Source organism: Azolla caroliniana, unplaced genomic scaffold (genome assembly GCF_043228905.1).
Source record: "Azolla caroliniana isolate FFs.n. ecotype wild unplaced genomic scaffold, voAzoCaro1.0.p SCAF_1, whole genome shotgun sequence".
NCBI classification, from domain to species: Eukaryota; Viridiplantae; Streptophyta; class Polypodiopsida; order Salviniales; family Salviniaceae; genus Azolla; species Azolla caroliniana.
This window is the reverse complement of record NW_028230436.1, coordinates 31,475,123-31,498,365: the sequence shown is the minus strand read 5'-3', so window position 1 is coordinate 31,498,365 and position 23,243 is coordinate 31,475,123. Positions and strand designations below refer to the sequence as shown.

Sequence of the window (23,243 nt, the reverse complement as noted above, 5' to 3'; positions counted from 1 at the left end):
AATGCTCGACACAAGGGTAGAGGTGAGAAAAAAGGACATGACAAAAACGAAGATCCAACTATTGGGGTGATGGCGTAGATATCGACACGATGTGATTGCCAATGTTTAGGGCATTGAAAACGGGCTCGATTAAGAGACAAACTTCTCTATCTGGTAAATGAACTACTGAAAAAGAGAGATATGAGATGCCTATTAAAGGAATATATGACAATAACTGTGGTGAATTTTATTGATACGATTGGGGGGAAAGGTTTGATGGAAGGAAGTTCTATACTATATCCATATCCACATCCCTATATGGGGATATAGGGATAGCATAGCAATCATAGGCTAATAGCTGTTGCATGTCACCACACTTATATCCAACAACAGTCATCTCTGAATCCCCTTGAAGGTCTTCAATCCACATCACAGCATCATTTGCATTCTTTTGTTTGTTTGTAAGGATATATGTACATATATATATATATAAACTGTCATCATTTTTCGTTAGGCCGTAGTATTGTAACAAAAGTCTTTACAAAAGAACACTTTGAAGAAAGGGGTGTTTCATTCATGGTGGGGCTCACAACGTCCCAATCTCTCTCTTCAACAAAACCAAAAGGTTTGGAGGAAGAAAAGGAAACATTACCAAGAAGCAAGAGTCTCTCTCTCTCTCTCTCTCTCTCTCTTTTTCTCACGTGAAGGCTACAGTTTTAATCGAAATCCAGCTGCTTTAGGCTCTCTGCCATTGCATTCTTGCATCATTGCAAATCCATTCGGTCTTTGGTTGCAGACCATGGCTTTCTTCTTTATACACGGTTCTAACCTCAGATCAGAAATCCACGTTGTGCCCAAATTGGCTCACGTACATTAATTGTTCAAGCTCTAGATAGATATGAAGGTTAATTAATTGGAATTATAGCTGAGCGTTTGGGTCGTCTGATCTTCTTCAATACGATGAAGTCCTCTCAAAAGAAGCCTTTTAAAACAAAGGAGAAAGTTACTTTTAAGCTTGAATTTCATGCTACGAAGGTAAGTTATAAGTGCACTCCATTTGGGTCGCATAATCTCATGTTGCATGCATGAAAATGTAGTCAAGTGATTGGATATTAAGTCTGGTGAACATGGCCAAGCTAATGTATGCTACATTAGTGAGGTTCTTAGATGAAAATGTGGTCAAGTTATTGGATGATATGATATTGTAGGTTCCCCGGCGAGGATGGGACAAACTCTTGGTATCTTTGGTCTCAGTTGAAACAGGAAAAGTTATTGCCAAAACAGGGAAAGCGATAGTGAAAAACGGGTCTTGTTTCTGGTCAGATCCTGTGTTCGAATCCACATTTCTTTCTCGGGATATTGATGGCAAAAGTTCCGATAAAAAGCTATATAGACTGGTGGTCTCTATGGTAATTTTTCTTGCAAAGTTCATGCCTTAGGAGATCAAGTTAAATGTCGTGGTTTGCATTGCTTAAGGGATGGATGGTCTTCGTTTGTTCTTGCAATTTATATTCAAAATGACCTTCTGCTTTATTGAATATTTGTATTTTGAATGGAAATAAAGAGTTTTATAAACAGGTGATTTCTATGGTAAATTATGTTGCTTTTACTGCAGAAGCAAGTCTAATTATCTTGGGGTTGAAATGCTAGTAAAGATCTTTATAAAATTGTGGTTCTATGCAGAGTTACCCAGATTTAATTTCTGCCTGTTGAAGTGGATCTTGTTGCCACTAGGCTAGATTTTTAATATGTAGTCATCTTGGCGTGAAAGATTTTATCATTGATGTGATTCAAGTAAAGTCTGGAGGTTATTTGGAATGAAAGATCACATCATTGTTCTCTTTAAAATTTCAGGGTTTATCTCGGTTCGGCATTCTCGGAGAGGCCACTATTGATATGACAGAATATACTCTGGCCCATGTACCAGTTTCCTTGTCCTTACCGTTGCAAAATTGTAATTTTGGCAGCCTTTTACATGTGAGTCATAGTTCATGAAGCGTACATGATATGATGATGATATGGTTACACAATGTGAATCTTAATGGATCTTTATATGGATTTGTCTGGATAGGTTAAGATAAAACGTGACATGCAGAAGGACGTTAATAGGTATGAAATCTAATCTTGTTACTCTATTATGTTTATGCTTTTGATGCAAGCAAATAATGTATATGTAATCACATTCATAATATCTCTCAGGGAGCTTGAAGATGAGGGGGAGAATTCATCTAATGAAGTTCCTCTGCATGATGGGTTTGAAAATAATGCAATGGAAGAGAAGGTTAGTATTATACTTTTAATCTCTGAGAAGAGGATATGAGCATACACACAGTCATCCATTAATGACGTTAATTAACCCAGAGGCTCGCTGATGGTGATTAGTTTTGCCAAAATCTGGTTAGCTAATAACCACGATCTAGACTTAACTTTAAGGGTTACACAATTAGGTATACAAGTTAACCTTAATTTCAGGCCACCTGAATCCTATTTTTACCATTTAGCTTAGGCTTACGTCAAGACCATAACTATCTATATTATGGCCAATCAAATGGTCTTCCATGAGCAAATGGCCCTCTGGCCTGATTGTCTCCATTATTGCATGAGTGAGTTGTAACATCTGTCCTTGTAATGTACGGGCAGTCGAGGTGATATGATCCCACTTGAATGAAAAACAGAGGGCTTCTACAAATAATTGGCATTATTAATTGCATTGCACTAATGATGATTCCTACTAAAAACAGTCAGAATGTTTTTCTGCTTCTTGTAGGATGATTGTTTTCCTCCTCGCTACAGTATAGATTCAATTGAGGTTCCTCTAACCCCAGACCGTAGTGAATCTCGGTTTCACATTGCGAGAGAGGGGGATGAGGTATTCATGTCACCTTCGAGCTCTATAAGTAGCTATCAGGAGCCGAATGGTTTTCAATACTACCCTGGGATGACTGGCATAGATTCAAAAATCCAATCACCACTGTCAAGTGATTCCAGTTGCGATGAGATGTTAGCTTTAACTGAATGGAGTGATTACAAAAGCAAAGATATAGAGGCTGCTGATTCAGCAATAATGAGAACTATAAAATCAAAAGCTGTTTTGAGGGATGACGAAACTAAGGAGATGGATATAGAGATTCGTGCACTAAAGAGGCAGCTTGTAGAAGAAATAACTAAGAATGAAGGATTGCAAAAGATGGTTACTACATTATCCGAAGAACAAGAGAGTCTCAAATGGGAGAAGGAGAAGTCGTTGTGTGCAAGCAAACTGAATCTGATGGGTATTGAACAAATCAGGAGTTGTGATGAATTACAAGAAGAATTAGAGTATGAGAAGAATGTGAACTCAAATTTGACACTTCAGCTAAGAAAGACCCAGGATTCAAATTCAGAATTGCTATTAGAAATTCAGGACCTTGAGAAGGCATTGCAGGAAAAGAAGGATGCAGAGCTTCAAAGTTCAGATTTAAGAGGTCTGGAAATTGCAAATGAAAACCTAAAAAATACTGTAGATGCCCTTAAGAAAGAATTAGAGGAGCTCGAATGTGATTCAAAGGAACTTACAGAGGAAAATATGAATCTTATATCCCAGTTGAAGCAGTCGAATGACAAAGCCAAAGTACAGGACATCACAATTTCTCAGCTAGAAAGTGCAATTACAGAGCTAAGGATGAAGATCGGTAGCAAAAGCAATGAAAACGATGAAGCTGAAGTAGAAAAACTTAGAGAAACAGTATGCGAAATGAGGGAAAAATTGAAAGAGTGTGAAGAATCTTATGAAATCAAGCTGGCCAGCAGCAGGACATTTATTGATGATTTAAACTCTTCGGTTATGATGCTTCGTTCCAAGAACATACGCTTGGAAACCGAAATTCAAAGCCTAGATGAGCATACTTCTGAGGTGTTGATGGAGGTTCAGGCTCTGAAAAGGGAGAACGATGGGCAAAAGGAAGAGATTCAGGTCTTTCAACAGCAGACTTTGAATTTGTTGAATGAGGTGGAATCCTTAAAAATGGAGAATGAGAGTCATGAAAGAGAGAAATCTTTGCTTTCATCGCAACAAGGGCAGCTCAGATTGCTCAAGGAGAAAGCAACCAAAGCCGAGGAAGACCGCAAGAATGTCTTACAGCAAGTGGAAGAACTAGAGACGACAAATAGAAGCTTGAGAGAGAAGGATCATGATTTCACAACCTTAAAGAAGCAACTAGCAGATACTCAGGAACGTCTTTCATCTACAGATAGCAAATATAAGGAATCACTACAGCTAATCTCATGTACAAAGGCAGAAAAGATAGTTCTAGAAGAACAGATGTCCAATTTGCTAGAAGCAAAAAAAGAAGCAGAAGCCATAATCGCTCAAGTGAAGAGCTTTAATGGCATTTTACAGGAGAAGCTAACTCTGGAAGAGCTAAAGAGTGTGGAGCTTTTGCAAAGGTGTGGCGATGATGAAGCTAAATACTCAGGGCTTATTGAAAAGATGAACGTGAATCTAACTCAACTAAAAGCATGGGAGGATGAAATAGTGGAATTCAAAAACCATGAGAAGGAAATGGAGAACAAGATTCACAAGTTACAAGAAGAGAACAAAACTTGCCAATCTCAAATCAGAGAGTTAGAGGAGAATGTGTCTGTTTTAGAAGAAACCATAGTTTCCCTTAAATCTTCCAAATCTGCACTTGAAACAATCTCGAAAGGTTTGCAAATATTCAATGATGAGCTGTCAGAGAAATTAAAGAATGCTCAAGAGGATATAGAGTGGGCCCGGGAAAACACAAATACATTGGTGAATGAAATAAGGGAACTAGAAGGTGAATTGGAATCTGATTCAGAGGTTAGAAACCATTTGGAACAAACAATATCAGAACTTGAAGGTCAGAAAGCAAATTTGCAAACTCAAGTGGCGAAGCTTTTGGAAAACATTATGAAATTAGAGAAAGAAGTTATGGATCATGAAGAGCAATACAATGGTGCTGCCAATGAGATTGCCTCTCTTCAAGTGTTAGTCAAGCAGAAACAAGAAATTATTGACCAATATCTATCCTCTGATAATGCAAACAAAGAAAAGGCTGAACTGGAAGAAAAGCTGACAAGATCACAAGAGAGATTAAATCAGTTGATGAGAGATGTCTCTGATTGTGAGAGCAAACAAATGCAGACCCTTTCAGATGTATTAATCCTGAAAGCTCAAAAGGTTGAGCTAGAGGAAGCTCTTCAAAAATCGCAAGAGATCTTGGATCTGGTCAAGAATGAAGCTTCAACCATGAAAGAGGATTTGGAACTGAAGCTGCATGAAGCTATGTTGACTGAGTTAAATATGAAGAAACATTTGGAAGAGGTCATGAAGGAATCCAAGCTTTTGAAAGATGAAAACTTAGATTGTTCACAGAAGATAATGGAATTGGAGGCAAAATGCACAGTTTCAGAGCTAGATAAAGAGAAGACATATGCGAAGATGGTATCTGAGGTAAGAAACAAAAGTGCTGAATGTGAATTTCACAAAAAGGAGAAAGAAGCAACAAAGAAGTCTCTTGCCTCCTTGAAGAAAGAAAAAGACAAAGTAGAGGTATCTTTAGAAAATACTGTAGAAGAGCTGACAGCGTTAAAAGAGAGGTTGCAGTCCCAAGAGGACGCAAACTTTAAAGAGAGAAACAATGAAGTAAGTAAACTGAAGAAACAAATTGCTGAGAATCAACGCAAACTCTCTGAACAGGACGTTGAAAGGGAAGATCTTAAGAAGAGGATTTACTCTTTGGAAGAGGAACTAGCACATCAGACAAATGCACTTGTTTTATCACAGAAGAAACTGAGAGATAAGGAAGCATCTTCCATCAATGGTGGAAGCCCTGTTTCTCACATTGCAAGGTATCTTTCAAGGGAGAGCAACAAGGTTGGTCCATTATCTAATCTACCTCCAACTCGAGAAGCAAAAGAAGCAGCTGATTTGCGAGAGAAAGTCAAGCTTTTAGAGGTGACTTTATAACAGGATATGCATAGTCTTAGTCTATGATCCTCTTTTATCTAAGAGAACACCAATAAAAAACCCCCGATATTTGGATGTTTACCAGAATACATTAGTGTACCCCCTATGCAATGCAAAATTTACTACTATAAATTGATGTTCTTCTAATTTCTGGAAACCTTGGTATCCTGGTAGACATCCAAAAGTTTGAGGTGTTCTCGTGCTTTTACCTAACCATTCAAAATATTTGGACTTTTGTTAGGGCGAGGTGAAGAAGAAAGCAGATGAACTGGAGATATCAAAGCAACGATTAAAGGAACAATATTCTCAGCTTTCCTTGAGGATTGAACACCTTGAACTTGCTAACAAACAGCTCATGAAAGAATGTTCCAATTCGAATTTGGATAAAATCTTGCAAGAGGTAAAGTGGTTAATGATCTGCATTGTATGGTGACATTAGTAAGAAATGTTTTTGTAATGAAATGCTCCTAGACATATTGACTGATGCACGGTGGAACTTTCAAGCGTCAGACTGAAATGTATAGCTTGAAAGTTAAAACAATAACATCATGAATCCTCTTGAGAAATATTCAGTATATTAGTAAATTGATTCTCAATGTGCTCCAAACTCTAATATTTGTAATACCATGCATCCATCCTCGTTTGTATTTTGGGTTATGTAATTATTTTTCTTATTGGATCTATGTCTTCAAAAAAGCTTAGATTGCGTTTGAATTTTGCAGCTTGACAGTCTCCAGAACCAAAATGCTGTACTTTCTGAGCGACAGGTTGAGCTTCTTGCAAAATTATGTTTACATGAATCTTTGCAACGTGAACTGGAAAATGTAAAAGAGGTATGTAATCTCATGTTGCTACGATTTGCTTTCTACTTTTGGCTACTTGATTGTCTAAACTAAAACTTATACATTCAACTGATTTAACATTCAGGAAAAAAAAGAACTTGACAACGCACTCTCTAAATTCAGTGCTGCAGCAACTAGTGATAGTATCCTGAAAAAAATTTCTAGCTTGGAGGTTGAGCTTGCAGAAGTTTTGGAGGCAAATAACATGTACAAGAAACAGCTTCAAAGGTATATATATTCAATGAAGTCTATGTAGGGATGGAGCAAAAAACATATCTTCCAGTTGTGTCATATAAATGCAATGATCTCCTACTAGTATATTTTACCCCATCTTTGTATTTTTCATGAATGTGAATTTAGTTCCGTTTTTGCATATTAAATGTTCAAATATCACTTTTCAAAGGTAAACATTGTTGGATGTCGAAAGAATGTTTGAATTTGTGGACCACGGAAGAACATACCAGGCTATCACTTGTGTGTATAAATTAGTATTAGTTGGCTATCGCAGACTCGCAGTCAATTAAAACCACCTGTGTGTATAAATTAAGTATTAGTTGGCTATCGCAGAGTCGCAGTCAATTAAAACCACCTTAGAAAAATGATTGAGATTAGATAATCAACCAAAATCTGTAGGGAACTAATTTTTCCATTTTAGCTCCAATCATGGTCTTTCTGACTCACTCTCTTCAAGATTTGCTTCTAACTTTGTTGCTTGTTTCATCTTTAGTGCTTTTTCGCAGCAACAGAACGTTCATAATGCTGCATTACAGAACCTTGGTAGTGCAGAGCAAATCCTTGATGATTTGGCAGATTTAAAGAGAAAAAATTTGATGCTCAATGATGAACTCAAGGATATGAAGGATAGATACTTCAACATGAGCCTCCAATTTGCGGAGGTGGAAGCTGAAAGAGGGCAGTTAGTCATGACAATCAAGACCCTTCAAGGTGCAAGGAAGTTGATGTCTAAAAAGAGTGCCAACTTCTGATGAAAATTCAAATCAAAATGTTTATTTCATTTTATTATCTTGTCTTGCATGTCCATTTGCAAGTTGAAACGATGGTGGGTGGGAGTTGAACTGCCAACCTATGGCTTACCAGGTATTGGGCCTGGAATGACTGAACTACCCACTTGATCTTCTTCCATACACAAATTTTATTCAATGTACATATGGTCTTAAAGACCAAAGCAACTACCACAACCTTTCTACAAACTTTAGCCCAACCTATTGTATCGAAATTTCTTAAATTCAAATGCCCAATTGGCATTTAATCTCCATGGTTGTATGTCAAACTTTGGGTATGTTACACTAGCTTCTAAATATTCTTAAGGCTTCTCAATTCTGTAATGGTCCTAAAAGAACATACTTGATTAGCGTAACATTTCCCAAACATTATGAATATGATTGCAAATACATTGATTTACCCCCAATACTAAGGGGTTTGGCTCGAGATCATATTATTGATTGGTGTTATTTACAAATTCAGTTTGATTGTCCCCATCTATGGATATGCTCCTAATAAACAATGAAAGGTATGAAAGATTTCACACCCTTACAACATATAATATCTTTGCAGAAGTATGTATTCTGATGCTAAAAAGGTTGTGGATTCTATCTTATTCACAAGATAGAATATACCAATGAGTGCCATATACATTTTCTAGTAATTTTCAAAGTTTTAAAACATCATTGGGATTTGGTCATACTTAATGATCAACAGGAACATAGTTGATGATGTTCAATGGTCATAGATTATCGACAAGAGCATAGTTGATGTCATCCAATGTTCAAGTTGATCCATGGATGCACATACCACATCATTTCTCAATGTTCAAGATCTCATATATGCACAGAAATGTGATGAAAAGTTTCACATTGTACAAATCTTTCCACCCTCTCCATTTCCAACACGATTTCATAAATAAACAATTTTAAAGCTTCATATAAAGGAACACTACCCATTTCCTAGAAATTGTAAGTCAAAAAACAATTGCTTCTCAACACACAACACACAATAAAACTTCAGCCAGAGTACGGTGATGAATCATGGCGATGGCAGTTAATTTATCTTAAGAAATATAGGGATTACATTGGTTGATCCATATCATGCTTGCAAACAAAACTTTCTGGAGGACATGAATTGGCTATGAGAAATCCAGCCACCTCATAAATCTGTATCCACAGCAAAGATTTATCACTTATGTCCAGGATTTACCGAAGATGATGAGCAGAGCCAGTTTCGAGACCAAGCGAGGGCAATGAGTGATCAATCATCACCAACATAGAAAACAAATGTTGCATGTCACTATCAAATTTAATATGGGGCTTCACTTAGGATGTAGAGTTTGAAAATAAAGATCAAAGATTACTTTAACAAGGTTGAGCCAAACAATCACTTTTTCTCCTGATGAGACCACTCTATCATTAGTGAATAAAGCATTCTACAGCAGACCAAAGAATTTGACAATCTGATAGAGTTTCATGGAATGAGTACACAATGAAGGCCACGGTTTTGTGGTTCACAACAAGGTGTTGGTTGTGTGGTGTACATGAGTGGGAAACACACCGTGATGGTTTAATGGGGCTCAATGGAGAGTTCACTAGTAAACCAAAACTAAAGTTGCAAATTATACAAACTCAGGATCTAGGCCCAACAATGGAGGTTAGGACAAACTCAAGGAGTTGTGAAAAACTTTCCATTTTCGAAAATCGGTGATTCGGCCAGACCAGGCTGTGGGGCGAAGGGGAGAATACCTTGATGGAGAGGTGTATGGGCGTCGGAAAAGTGTGCCAAGTGTTCCATGATCATCATACATGTACGAAGAATCAACACCTGGTGAAAAATGTGACCATGTTTCAGATGGCATTTCAATGTGATACCGTCCCGAATTTGACGATGATAGTGCCGAGTACTGGATCGACCGCGATCTCGCAAGCGTGTGATGAGCAGTCACATCTGCTGGCGATGAGAGTGGGGTGAGGAACGGTGTGTCGGAAGAATTTGACGACGATGGCGGCGATCCGCCACTTTCTCTACTCGGTGGTGACTTAGTTATCCTGTCTGATAGTGAACGTGCCGAATCTGTTGCAATTGCGGTGGTAGCGGGGGGAATATAATTGGCCGACCACGCTGAATCAGGTGAATAACAATGTATGTTCGTCTGATCTGATCTGCTGCAAGAATTAGGAAGAATTAGTGTGTCAGCACTGCTTCCAGGGCTGCCAGTAATGAGGGGGACACTATCCAAGCTTCGCCTTGCTAGAATAATTTGTGCAGCAGGGCTTGGTGGTGAAAGGGCGCAGTCGTGTGAAGGAAGTGCTGGGGAAACGGGGTCAGCCGGGGGAACACGGCATGAAAGGATGGGAGATGAAACAGAAGATGAGAGGGGCGGCCCGGGAACCGATGGATCGGCATCTCCACCACCTACAACATTGATGTTGACGACGAGCTGACCGCTGGACTGAAGCTCCATCTCTTCTTTGGTTTCTTCAGCGATGGTGAAGAGGAAGCCGTAGGGTTGGTTGGCGAGGAGGAAGTGGTCGTGGTCATGGTGGTCATAGCGGAGGGGAGAAGAAGCCGCGGAATTGAAGAAGGCGGACTTGGCGGCAAAGAAGGCGGGAGACTGTAGGGGCCATCCAGCGGGGGCGGAGTCGAGGATGGCGACCTTGTGGGCGGCGTCGACGACCTGGACGCTGTTGACGCGGCGGCGGCGGTGGGCGGCGGTGAGGAGCTTGAGGCGCTTGAGTGGGGAGGGCGATGGGTGGTGAGGGGAAGGGGAAGGGGAGGGGGAGGAGGCGCAGCAGAGCATGTAGTAGATTTCGGCAGCCAGGGCAGCAAGGAAGACAGCGAAGAGGACGGAGAGACCGATAGCCAGGGAAGCGAGGGCGCCGCCGCCGCCGCCGCCGCCGCCGCCGGCCATGTGGGCAAGGAAGGGAATGGTTACAGAGGGCGGCGGAGGCGGCGTTGGCTTGGCTTGGGTTTGGGTTGTCGCGAGCAGCGGCGGCAAGAAGCAGAGAGCACCATGTAAGAAGGAGCAGAGAGAGCAGAACAAAGGCGAGCTGTGAGCAGAGTCACTCACTCACTCACTCACTTACTCACTTACTTACACACACAAGAGACAGAGAGAGAGAGAGAGAGAGACAGGAGGGGTATCCAAAAACATCAGCAACAGACGGCAAAACGACGAAGGAAGAGAGAGACAGAAAGACAGAGAGGTAAGTCAGTCTCAGTCACACGTGCGAGAGTGTGGGCCGCAACTAGTGTGAAACCGACCTCCTTATTTCTCACCTTTTGCTTTTTTGGTTTGGGTTAGGATTCATACTATATTATTATATATACTGTACATATATTATGCTCCCCAATCAATCTCGCCTTATACTGAATATATATATATGTATATATATATATATATGTATATGTATATATATGTATATGTATATGTATATGCAGACTCCAGAGCAGTATGTATGTATGTTTCTCTCTGTACATGGTCTCTTTTCATTTTCCGCTGTTTCTTTGTTTAAATTTAATTTGATATGACTAACTACATCATTAGTCAACATATCATATTCGAGTTGTGGGATGCGTCCCGGTGAGACAGTAGCTGAGCCTTTCCCCTCCCCCCCCTCTCTTTCTCTTTCTCAACATATATCTGGAGTCTTCTGGACAGTAGACTTGACTACTACTACTTACTACCAGTGTGTGGTGTTTTAGGGTAGGGTGGGGTGGGGTGGGGGGCGGGGGGATGGGGGTGAAGGAGTAGATCTGCACCATTCATTTCTCTCTCTATTGTTGCTTTTCTCTTTACCATGCTTTTGCCTTTTGGCAGCAGGGCTGGGGTTCGTACTCCCCCTCTTTCTAGAGTAGATTCTCTCTCTCTCTCTCTCTCTCTCTCTCTCTCTCTCTCTCCTTTGCTTTTTATAAGATCGAGAAGAAAAAAGGGACGCGCCCATTCATTCACTCTATCTCTCACACACACACATTTTGAAGAACAGTTTATTTTTTGTCCACTTAGAATCTCCTCCATTTCATCATTATCACTTTTGAAAGTGCTCTCTCTCTCTCTCTCTCTCTCTCTCTACCCAAAACTCTTTTGTTTTTTCATTCAACATTTAAAAAGCAAGTAATCATCCACCTGTCCTGCATGACGTACTATTTCATAAGTGTGTAATCCCAAGTCCAACGTGACTTTACCCCCCCACAAGCCTCGAATCCCTCACTATACCAAACTAGTCAACTTCCGCAAACTGTGTGTTTGATTGAAGGAAGGGATGGGGAACAAACATCTGTAGGAAAGGAGAACGGGACTATTGCTCGAAACCGGATAGTGTCATGAATGTTGTTACCACTAGTAACAAAAGTGTTACCAAAAAACATCTCAAGAACTCTATTTGGGAGAAAGGTGCACCTCATTCAAGAAAATGCCGATCTAAGGTTTTGAAGATTTAAGGGATTTTCACATAACTTTCTATTATCTTGTGTCTTAAAAGATAACTTGGTCAACAAGAAAGGTCAAAGGTATAACCTCTATGTTAAGGCATCCTTTGACGACGGTTTACATTCTCCCACAGTTTTCTGCATGTGCACGTGGGGTGGTAGATAATGTTTCTTGCATGTTGTAATGACACAAATACCTTTTTCTATATTCACATTGTGTCAACTTTCAAGCTACATTTAATCAATTGGAATACCACCTCCAAATTTGAAACACCTTTGTTTAAAGTCAATAAACTTATGCTTCAACCCACCATTATCTACACTATTGTAGTCTAGAGTCTCATCACTCCTGCTTTATTGAGACACCATTGAGTCTCAATGTTGCTTGATGAGGAATTTCTTTCAATGACTCATTGCCTTTCAATGATTTGAATATGACACCAAAGTTATCACACCCATCCAACATTCATGAGAAATGAGTTTTGTTCTCCACCATGTATTTATTTCATACCTTGCATACCTTCATGCTTCTTGTAATGCCACTACACTACTCAATATATAACTCACGTGAGCCAATTCGAAGAAGTGCAAGGGATTCATGTAATCTAAGGCTTATGGGGATGATGGTAAGATGTTATGGCTATTAATGTTTATGTTTGCAATGTAGAAATGTCTTCAGATGTATCTATTACCAAATGGATTTTGATTGAGAGATTAACCTGATTCAAGTTGTGGAGGTTAGTGTTGACGTCATGCAAATATGCAGATTTGATATCCAATTTTGAAAGTTCAAGGATGAGGTACAGTTTAGCATTTAGAGTTTTGACAACTATGGTTGTGAGATTGCAGCTCTGGCTGATTCCCTGCAGTTGGAACAAATGCAATCCACAGCACCAAGCAAATTTGGAATGTAGAACATTTTCTATTATCTATGAACTAGATTGTTATTTGTTAAGTTATTTAGTCAGTTAATAGGTTGACTACCAACAAGGCCTAACCAATACCCCACCAAGCGTCGACATCATCCATAAGCCCTTGTAGGTGTTTGTGCAACTGTTCACATAATTTCATTCCGTCAACATTTAAAAATATTCAATCAAGTGAAGCAGAGAATGCCCTTAGAAAGCACCTCTGCTCATGTCAAAATGTAAAAGTTTGATCATTATTCAAGGTCGTATGGAATCACCCTCAGAAAGCATCTCTGCTCACGTCAAATGTGGAGTTCGATCATTATTCAAGGTGACACCAGCAGTCTAATATCATCTTCGGCACACCTCTGCTCATGTCAAAATGTAAAAGTTTGATCATTATTCAAGGTCGTATGGAATCACCCTCAGAAAGCATCTCTGCTCACGTCAAATGTGGAGTTCGATCATTATTCAAGGTGACACCAGCAGTCTAATATCATCTTCGGCACCTCAAACACCTTCCCCACCTTCCATTCCCCTTTTCTGATATCTCCCAATCCCAGTTTTCCAGACACTGTTATGAATGTCCTATCCATATCACAAGTTTTGTGAAAGGACTACTGCAAATCACTTGGCCCAACACAACAACATTATCAACACTAACCTCTTGAATCATACAAAGTGCAGGCTATCCCTTGATGTACAAGCCGCCAATTTCCCACTGTGACACACTCTTTACTGCCTTTTGGCATATGTTTGACAGGAAACTTTCCATTCAAGAGGCCTTTCGCCTCTCTAACACATCAGCTCTACTCCACAAGAGTGTCATAGTTCATCATTCAGTTTGAGCAAGATTGAGCCAACTCCCAACTGGCCACAGGCAGCAGACCCCAGAAGATCCTGATGTCAATGATCAATCAACCCCTCCACACTCGCATGGGACTTATGGACATCGCCAACCACATGCTTGACACTGATGGAGCAGATTTTGGACCTGAACTACAAACAAAGTCAAGCCCCCTCTAAATGCACATCTTTGTCCAAAGCCTAATCTCAACTGAAGTGTCAAAGTTCTGCCTAGTCATGGAATGCACTGTATGCCACGACATTTGGAACTCACAGCCTGTCCTCGCTGGGTAGAATGGGCAATTTATAACTTCAATCTCTACCTGAAAAACCGTTGTGGTCATAGTGCACAGCCATATACCATCTACTACATCAACAGGCACTGGCAAATCCAACACCTCAATATGCACAGGCGCAATATCAATATGCTCTCGAACAAACAACCAAACAATATCAGCTGCTGAAACAACTTCCCATCATTGCATATCCACCCATGGAGCCTCGTGAGCACCATATAGATCAAAAGGATTACCAAATTTTTTGATATGGAGGTTTACCAGGGAGTGCTCGTCGGGCACCAGGGAGGCAATCATGAGATTTGTGAGCCCCACATCCACAGGAGATTTCTTTGGGTTGGTCAGCAGGAATCGAAGCCCCAATAACAACAAACGATATAACTATGGATGGTATTGCACTAAGTCAGCTCAGTCCACATGCTGCATGTTGATTGAAATAGTAGAGAAACAGTTATTGCTCTGCCTTTTTCAAGCCCTCTAAAGAAGACGATGAAACTGAAGAAAACAGCGTGTTGGGATTGCATTTAACAAGTGTAGCAATAGCATTCACCAGTAAAGTAAACAATGTGTTACGTTTGCATTTATAATTTGATGCATCATGGTAACTGTTGCAAAAGATACCTTTCCATCACAAAGCATCGAAAGTCAGCTATGGTTGTTTCTAGTAATAAAGCTCTATAAGTATCTGCAATAGATTCCATCTGTGACAAAAGAACCTGCCCAAAAACAGAAATATGTGAGAAACGTACACCATAAACGTGTTGACAGTACTGATTATAACTCCATCGTGCATAGAACGTATTCCCACTAATAGCCTTGTAATTCAAGTGTGACATCACTGTTAACAATGGGGAAAGGTATATTTCAAAATGGAAAATATATTCTCAGAGATAGGACAAGTTGAACACTTCTCAGGTTCATTCTCGAAAATGAAGCCTCGACAATTCTTAAAGAAACACCAACAAATTTTAAGGAAACATCAACAATTCTTGGGATACCTTAAACAGAGTTCCAGTTTTTCGCTTTTCATTGCCAACAAGTTTGTTATAGTTTGCAGAAGCAGAATTCTGCAATAAATATTGTTATCCTCATAATTATGATGTTCAAAGTAGATTGCCCACAAATACTTGTAGAAGAGTTACACAAATCAAGTAAAGATTTATAAACCGACATAATCCTGACAACTGAGTGAGGGCACTTGAAGTAGTACTAATTTTCCAGCCCGAATATCCAACCATATATATCTATAAGCAAAGGAATTTCATAAACCAGGTACAATCACTTTTCCTCCTATCAAAATTACACAAGAACTTTGTAGATATTGACAGGAAAATGAGAGGTTAATGAAGTCGCTAACTGCTTCAAATGCTTTAGAAAATTAATCACACACATTAATCCACAAAGTAGGATTACAAAACAATTTATCAACTTCAATAAATTAAAGCGATAACCTTGTCTAGAAAAAACTAGTATTATAAACGAGACAGGATAGAAACAGAGTGGCATTTATGCCATTTATTTCAGAAAAATGTATTTCAAGGAGCATCTAAAGAGCCAGTCAAACAAACAAGCAGCTCTATCTCTCATATTTATAAACTCAAACAGTAATTAAAAGTCCACAAAAACTACCATTCTGACTTGTCTTGGTGGGGTTTAAATGGTCAATATCTTTTGGCTGACTCTCATGGGATATCTTTTAACATGTTAACACTTGTTGTGACATTCCACTGACAAAGGCAAAAAGTTGTCATGGTATATGAAATCAGATAGGTTCAAAATTACACGAAAAATGCACCTAGAATTTTGGCTATGAAATCATTGCTTGATTCCCCCTCCCTGAAGTTCATTATGCCAGAAGTAATTAGAAGGTTATGTGATATGATATGGTAAAAATAATATTTGCTGCAATGCCATGCCATTTCTTTCCCAACGCCATGTGATACTGATCAATTTCATTCCAAAGTGGATAAATGTTTTGTCTTTTTCTTTTCTTTCTTAACTTTTTTAAACCCCTTTAGCGTTACAAAATATATTCTCTTTCTGCAATTTCATTACTTCATTTCAAAATGTTCAATCTGCAGTCCTTCATTTTTTGGGCAACTGTAAAAGATGAGAGAAGCTCTTTAACTGTTTGTCTCATAGAACTACCATGTTTGAACCCCCGCCAAAACATATAAACCCCACAATACAAAAAGTGCGTGACGAAAAGCTCAGGGGGGCAAACATGCCATGACCAGAAAAATAGCGTAAAATAACCTGGATACTACAAAATTCAACATCAAGTGTCAATTTTAGCAGACAGTTGCTAGGGAAACATGCCATGACCAGAAAAATAGCATAAAATAACCTGGATACTACAAAATTCAACATCAAGTGTCAATTTAAACAGGCAGTTGCTAGCTCTACACCTTAAATGTATCAATTTTGTGATGATAAGTAATACCAAACATTGCAAGCCGATGAACTGCAGTGATTATTGTGGTAATATGTTTCTCGGCAAAGCTCACTTTCTTAATATCTTCTCTGCCATCACTTCACTTTGATCCTTCAACTTCTTCTTTATAAACTCCTGCAAATATTGATTCTTTCAGTAATTAACAGCTTAAATTAGAGACAAAGTCAATCAGCATCAGTAAATACAAAAACCTCACTTAAGTAGCTTTCATTGCAGCCCCTAGATCTTCGTGAGCTTTTTTTCCTGCGGAGCTCTAAATGACAAAGGAAGCAGGATCAATACTAATATAATTGAATTTGAATAGAAATTCTTGAAGTTTAGGGTTTAACAATTAAGGACACACCATATTATTTCTTGACAAACACCTGCCAGGATTTGTGCACCAACTTATTGAATTTTGTTTTGCAATTTTGGTATGACGGTATCTGTCCACTGCCACTAATGATGCTTCTGTATAAAGACACAATCATTAACCCAATACAACAATTCCATTCTCTCTGAATATTCAAAAATAGATTACAAAACGGAGCCCACCATCTTCACAATCCTAAAAAAATGGAAATTTTATATCAAAAGTATATCAATAGCAAAGATCCTTTTTACTCATACAATCTGTGATAATGGTGAATCATCCTGAGGAGTTTCTATCATGGAGCTCCATCAAAGTCCAAAAAACATAGATTGTTATGAACTTTCTCACATACTACATGCATTGTCACAATCACAATTTGATGCCAGAAAATCATCCCCAGCTATCGATGGGCAAGCATATACGGTGCTCTAAAGGTATTTTTGAGGGGCCAATGAGTTTGTAATCCTTATTTCTCTGGGGAATAAGAGGTGCATGTTATGACATCTAGCGTGCTTAGACTCTCACTTAAAAGCCAAATGACAACTTCTCGCCTATTGAGGTTCTATCAATTCTTGACAGCACGCATAGAACATCATGACCAGTGGAAACCTTACATCATGAACAGAAGTATACACGTGCATAGTATACATGTGCATATATATACATAGTATGTTGGAAACATATGCTATAATATATGTGTAGGCCCCAATTACTAAGTTTCTTTCACTACTAAAGAGATTCACTCGATCATGAAATCTATAATTAAGAAAATGAGTACCTCGCATGGAGTGTACAAAAACTATAAACAAACAAAAATCTAATAATTATTTTGCACACAAACTTGCAAGCAGAAGCTTAGACAACAAATGAAAAGCTCAAGAAACATTAGTCCTCAACCCGCATGTTAATATTGCATACAAATTTCATTGTAATAGACACAACACTATGACGATTTGTAGGCATTAATCTATGACATTGAAAAGATATGTTTTGTTCTGCCCCACATTAATCATTAGCATAATCTCAATCCAAACCTTATTTTCCAAAAGTTTTAAGGTTGTAGACTTGAAGATTTAATCCATTTCTAGACTACAATAGCCTTTATATTAAAAGCATTTCTATGCTTTAGTTATTGGGGTGCAATGAGGCAGTTTAAAATTAACAATTCCAATACTTTGGTGGTAATCATTTTTCATACATATCTATATCTAAATTCCAAAACATTAATAGCGTAAATTGGCGTAGACAAGATGTTTGCATTATAGTTCTCTCTTAAGAAGTGAGGATTATTTTTTAAATTGATATACATCTATTAGCGAATGCAACAATCTGTACCCACGGGAATACAGATTACCTACCTAAATATGCTAAATGTTAGCAATGCCACATTGTCTTCTTTGCAACTACGAGACCAATTCCCATAGTATTCTCTTCTTTTCAATGTCCCTTCTCCTCCTACGTGTATCCTTTATCTAGCTTCTCAAACCATATATGTCTAATGTGAAGCATGTACCTTCATTGAAAGGTCTGATTTATCTTAAATTCTCGTCAATGTTCAGACATCTACAGGCTTTTTGTTTTTCTAGTATTTAGGAGCTATTTCTAATCACTATGTCATCTTACACTAACTCGTATATTTTCAAAACATTCTTACAGTCAAAAGTATATTTTGGCAATGTCCTTCTGGGGGTTCTTGCTTACAATTTAGATCCATCTATTGTTATGAAATGTAGATCAAACGCTAAAGCTGGCCAAATTAAGAATCTTCCATGCAAAGTCTTTCTGATATCTTTCATGGAATGCCTTCCTCCATCAACATTTCCACGATATCTTCTAGAGCATTTACTTTTTCTAGTTTTAAGGTTTATTTCAATCCACATCATTCTGAATTAGACATCTCACACTCAACGGTACATTGTCTTTCAAATCCTTCTTTTGTTAAGAGATGTGGCGATGATAGACACTCTTAGGGTTTCTGTTTAATTTCTAGGATTAATCAAGAAAGAACCATTGCAAACAATCCTGCTGTGAATTTATGGAAGAAACTAACCGTCTGGGAAAGCCTGGTTTTCGATGGAATCCATTGGCGAACTCTCCATTGACTGATGGAATAGGGAGTATGTGAAAAAAACACAGACAAAATAACAAAAAGCCAAACACACAACTCTATATTTAAGGAAGAGGTTATATGTTGCCAATTAATGAGTGAATGTGTGTGACAAAAATGAGTTCGGAAAAAATCGGATTAGTGAGAATTAGGTGTAGATTCTACTAAAGATGGGTTAATATGTGGGCTAATGTACGCGTAAGAGCTAATGCATAGGCTCAAGAAAAACGAGTAGAATAACTTGAAATACTTTATCCGGCTCAGAAGAACAGTGACAATGTTTGTATCAAGTTCATACAAACGTTGTCTTGAAGTTGTCGTAAGTAACCACTGCCAGTGAATTGTGACACTCTAGCATGGGATGTACCCAAATCAATTGCAAGTCATAGTTGCATTTTTTGCATCGAATTCATTCATTCACGAGTGTTTAGATGTGTTTTTGTTGTTATGAAACGCATATAAGGCACTCTCGCTCAAACTTGGAGAGCCATTTTCACTCTCAAACTTTTCGGACAAACTCTCTAATATTTCTAGTTAAGCATGCATCGATATTAAAGAGAACTACAACAAACAATTTTCCATTGTTATGGCTTCAAAATGGCAAAGATAATTGTTAAAGAACATTTTAAAAAACATCTCAACATACCATAGTAAGTATATGAATGGCAAAAAAGCGATTGAATTTTTTAAATGGCCTAAATGCCATACATCTTAACAATTTTGATTAATAACAAGTTCGTGTAATTATGTGCTAATCAATGCATTGATACTTCTTGTAATGGCTAACCAAAAACCACCATATGAGTGTATAATTAAACATTAATCCACATACAATTACTTCTTGCCAACATAATTCACAAACCAATCTCAAGGGCTAATTGCGCTGAATAATTCTTGATTATGTATGTATAGAAGTATTGTATATTTAATAGTGTTTAATTATCCTAATTTAGTTTTTATTCAATCTTGGAGAAATTTAGTAACTTTTGCTTGCTTAGCATTAATTACATTTATGAAAATTAAAGGATGTTTAGTAAAATTCGATATATTGTGGTAAATTTGACAATAAGCATTGGTTTACATTGGGAAATCCCTATAGCATACACATGATTTGAGTGCATGTCCAAATAGACATTTGAAATTCCAAGGCTAACTATTGGCTTTCATAGGAGAGTTTGATCCTACACGACAAAATATCCTTGCTTGCTTCCAACAATTTATGTAGCCTTTCTATCACATCACCTTGGATTTCTATTCCAACATTGTGGCTGGCCTTGCTTTCCTTGCACCCAATTCATAAATACTTTTGCCACATCAACATAAGCATACGCAGATGCACCAAGCTATTGCCACACAACCTGCGGGGTTCAGGCTGAATCTTCACATATTGGTTGTTGTAGATAACCAAGGATTTCATAGCTATGCAAAGGATGCACCCTTGTATGAGAAAAATGTCATATATGGATACTAATCATTAAGTCATCAAGAAAAGTAAATGTGTTGATTCACATCCGATTCCATTAAGTTTTACAAGTGCTATTTTTGAGTTTTTTCATTCTCGAAACGTTAGTTATCTTTCTTGAATCATTCATTATCACTCTCAAACTTGAAATACCACTTATTCACTCTAATGATTTCAACATAGAAAGTTTTCATAAAAGAATGAAACAAGTTATATTACACCTCAAAGATGGAATGGACCAATGACCATCATGTGAGAGTTGCAAAAAGAAGAACAAAGTTTTAAAATATACATGTGGGTAGGCATTGTCAAGCATATATATTTCAATATACATGTGGCACAAGGTGGCTTATATATCGAAGCACTACTACCCAAAATGATTTAAAACAAAAGCACATGCAATACAAGGGAGCTAGTGTCCATGTACAACTCTTTTACACCTATAATATTGTTACCATCCTCTTTTCTTTTCATGTCATCATCGTAGGATGAAGTGGAAATTTACTTCCCTTGGAAAAGACTTCTCACCATGTCCTCAAGCATGTCCCCTGTGTATTTGTTGACCCTATGTTGTGGAGGCACACCCTCTTCCAGATAAGAGCCATATGATTGCATGAAGGAATGATAGGTCGGAACAAGTAGTTGGGTTACCTCGAGACACACACTCTCTCTAAGACTATCATCGAGAATCACCCACCGCACTTGTTTTTGGCACACCTCCTCGAAAGCTACATTGAAAGCCTTTACCCTCTTCATTAGGAGGTCTCTCGATACACCTCGGCTTCCTCCTGGGTGCAACCCTTCTCTGCCTAAATTCGAAATCACATTCTCCCATGCCTTCTTGATGTAGTTCCTCATGTTGAGATCTACCTTGCGCCTCCACTTGGTCTTGAAATCTTCCCCTAAGCAATCGGCGAGTTGGACGCATTCCTTCAATCTTACAATGACGTGTCGGTAGTTGTTCATGAGGAAGATATGTGCCAAGATGGGATCTTCGTAGCACGTTGAGGCTCGGTGTTCGAGGCTCTTCTCTAACGCGCCCATAATGCTAAGAGCAACATGTTGGAGGTTCGAAACCATGATAGCTCCAGCCCCACTAGCTTTCGCACCACGTTGTTGCAATCTCAAGGCCTCCGCCATCGCACCTTTATAGTCTCGGAATATCATTCCCATGTAATTGACGACAAAACTCGCATTGAGGTCCTTCCCGCCATCACTTGGCACCTGTGATTTCCAAGTCTCGGTGTTGATGACGAGTATCCGATAGACCCTCAACACGTGGAATGACAGGGTCCAGTGCATCGCCTCAATCTCCTTCAGTGTGTCCGGGCATCCTTCGAACACTCCGGAAATTTCGTACTTGATATTCCCCAAGCCTTGGATGATGTGTAGCAATCCGACTAGCATGGCTTGGGGCCGATGATTGGTTGATGCCACAAACTCTATGAACCGGAAGAAGATGGAAATATTAGATTTCTTGACAATGTCGGCAAAGCACTTTGTTCGCTCGGGAGGGTCAAGGGTATGGAAAGCCCTCTCGCAGACTTCTTTTTCTTGGGCCATCAGCACAATTACAATGGCGTTCACATGTTTCAACCATAGAGAGAGGTTCTCACGGATGTCTTCCCACACCATACCATTCAATTCCTCCATGGAGTAAGCTCTAAGGTACTCTGGTTTAAGAGTAACTATCGATTTCATCACGATCTTCACCCTTATTGCCTTATAAACCTCAAGACAATACTCTATTCTTCCATTCACCTTGAGTCTATCCGAGATTACTAGAATCTTGTTACTGGTATCAGGATCCATTAGTTCCACATGCTGGATAGGGGATTTAGTGGTATTCTGCTCTGAAGTTTGACCATCTGCCGTTGCCCCAGTACTGCTAGTTAAATGTTTTGAAAGGTCTATGACCCTAAAGCTTTCGGTCAAAAGCCTCTCGAATTCCTCTTCCAACTTGAGCAATGCCTTTTTTAGAGGGTCCTTTTTTATCATTTCTTGGTGGGGATTGAGGCATTTGGATTGTTGGAGCTGTTCGCCGAGCATTCTGAGGCTATAAGGATCGAGAAGTTTGGTATCTACCAGAAAATCGAGGACCTCATCTAACGAATCCAACGATGGAGGATAGATATCTCGAATCGTTTGAAGATACCTTTCCATAGAGCAAACCATAGCCAAGTATTTGCGGAGGTCGTGCTTCGGATCTTCTGCATTTAGCTTCCCTTGGATGGTGTGGATCGATTCGAAGGTGTGGATGACGGACAGGATTCGTTGGAGGGCAGCATCAAGTTGGGATGTGAGGGCCGATGCGACAGACGCCCGGGCTTGGATGGGCGCCATGGCGGAGCGGAGGAAAGGGACCTTCTCATCGATTCCAACCAATCTGGTGTGAGTGTGGATTAATCGTTCCTCGATCGAGGCGAGCTCTCTGAGGCGTTGGGAGAGGTCGGAGCGTGCAGAGATGAGAAGCTTGTGTTGATGGTCATGGTTGAAGGGGGGCATGGAGAATTATATGATGCTGATGATGATGATGATGATGATGATGATAATGGAGTATTACATGTATGTATAGGTATAGGAATTTAG

General features: G+C 39.0%; 3 protein-coding genes across 3 annotated transcripts; 1 reads left to right on the top strand and 2 right to left on the bottom strand.

Moving 5' to 3' along the window:
- Positions 1-555: 555 nt before the first annotated feature.
- Positions 556-8,251, top strand: LOC147869737 (uncharacterized). The gene is made up of 10 exons (XM_087332626.1): positions 556-1,014; positions 1,188-1,388; positions 1,834-1,956; positions 2,051-2,088; positions 2,179-2,260; positions 2,747-5,938; positions 6,192-6,350; positions 6,673-6,783; positions 6,878-7,020; positions 7,520-8,251. Exons 1-10 carry the CDS (start codon positions 940-942, stop codon positions 7,776-7,778), a joined length of 4,383 nt encoding a protein of 1,460 aa, XP_087188752.1. The 5' UTR covers positions 556-939; the 3' UTR covers positions 7,779-8,251.
- A 415-nt stretch (positions 8,252-8,666) lies between these two features.
- Positions 8,667-10,790, bottom strand: LOC147869736 (uncharacterized). The gene has a single exon (XM_087332615.1). It carries the CDS (start codon positions 10,709-10,711, stop codon positions 9,455-9,457), a length of 1,257 nt encoding a protein of 418 aa, XP_087188741.1. The 5' UTR covers positions 10,712-10,790; the 3' UTR covers positions 8,667-9,454.
- Positions 10,791-20,823: 10,033 nt separating this feature from the next.
- LOC147869735 (exocyst complex component EXO70A1-like) lies at positions 20,824-23,243 on the bottom strand. Its single transcript, XM_087332604.1, has one exon. The coding sequence runs from the start codon at positions 23,157-23,159 to the stop codon at positions 21,156-21,158; it is 2,004 nt and encodes a 667-aa protein (XP_087188730.1). The 5' UTR covers positions 23,160-23,243; the 3' UTR covers positions 20,824-21,155.

Excerpts from the sequence above, each read along its gene's own strand:
- LOC147869737 (XM_087332626.1), top strand. The coding sequence starts at position 940 with ATGAAGTCCTCTCAAAAGAAGCCTTTTAAAACAAAGGAGAAAGTTACT. Across the intron at positions 1,957-2,050 it reads ATTTTGGCAGCCTTTTACAT|GTTAAGATAAAACGTGACAT; the intron begins GTGAGTCATAGT and ends TTGTCTGGATAG. Across the intron at positions 6,784-6,877 it reads AACTGGAAAATGTAAAAGAG|GAAAAAAAAGAACTTGACAA; the intron begins GTATGTAATCTC and ends TTTAACATTCAG.
- LOC147869736 (XM_087332615.1), bottom strand. The coding sequence starts at position 10,711 with ATGGCCGGCGGCGGCGGCGGCGGCGGCGGCGGCGCCCTCGCTTCCCTG.
- LOC147869735 (XM_087332604.1), bottom strand. The coding sequence starts at position 23,159 with ATGCCCCCCTTCAACCATGACCATCAACACAAGCTTCTCATCTCTGCA.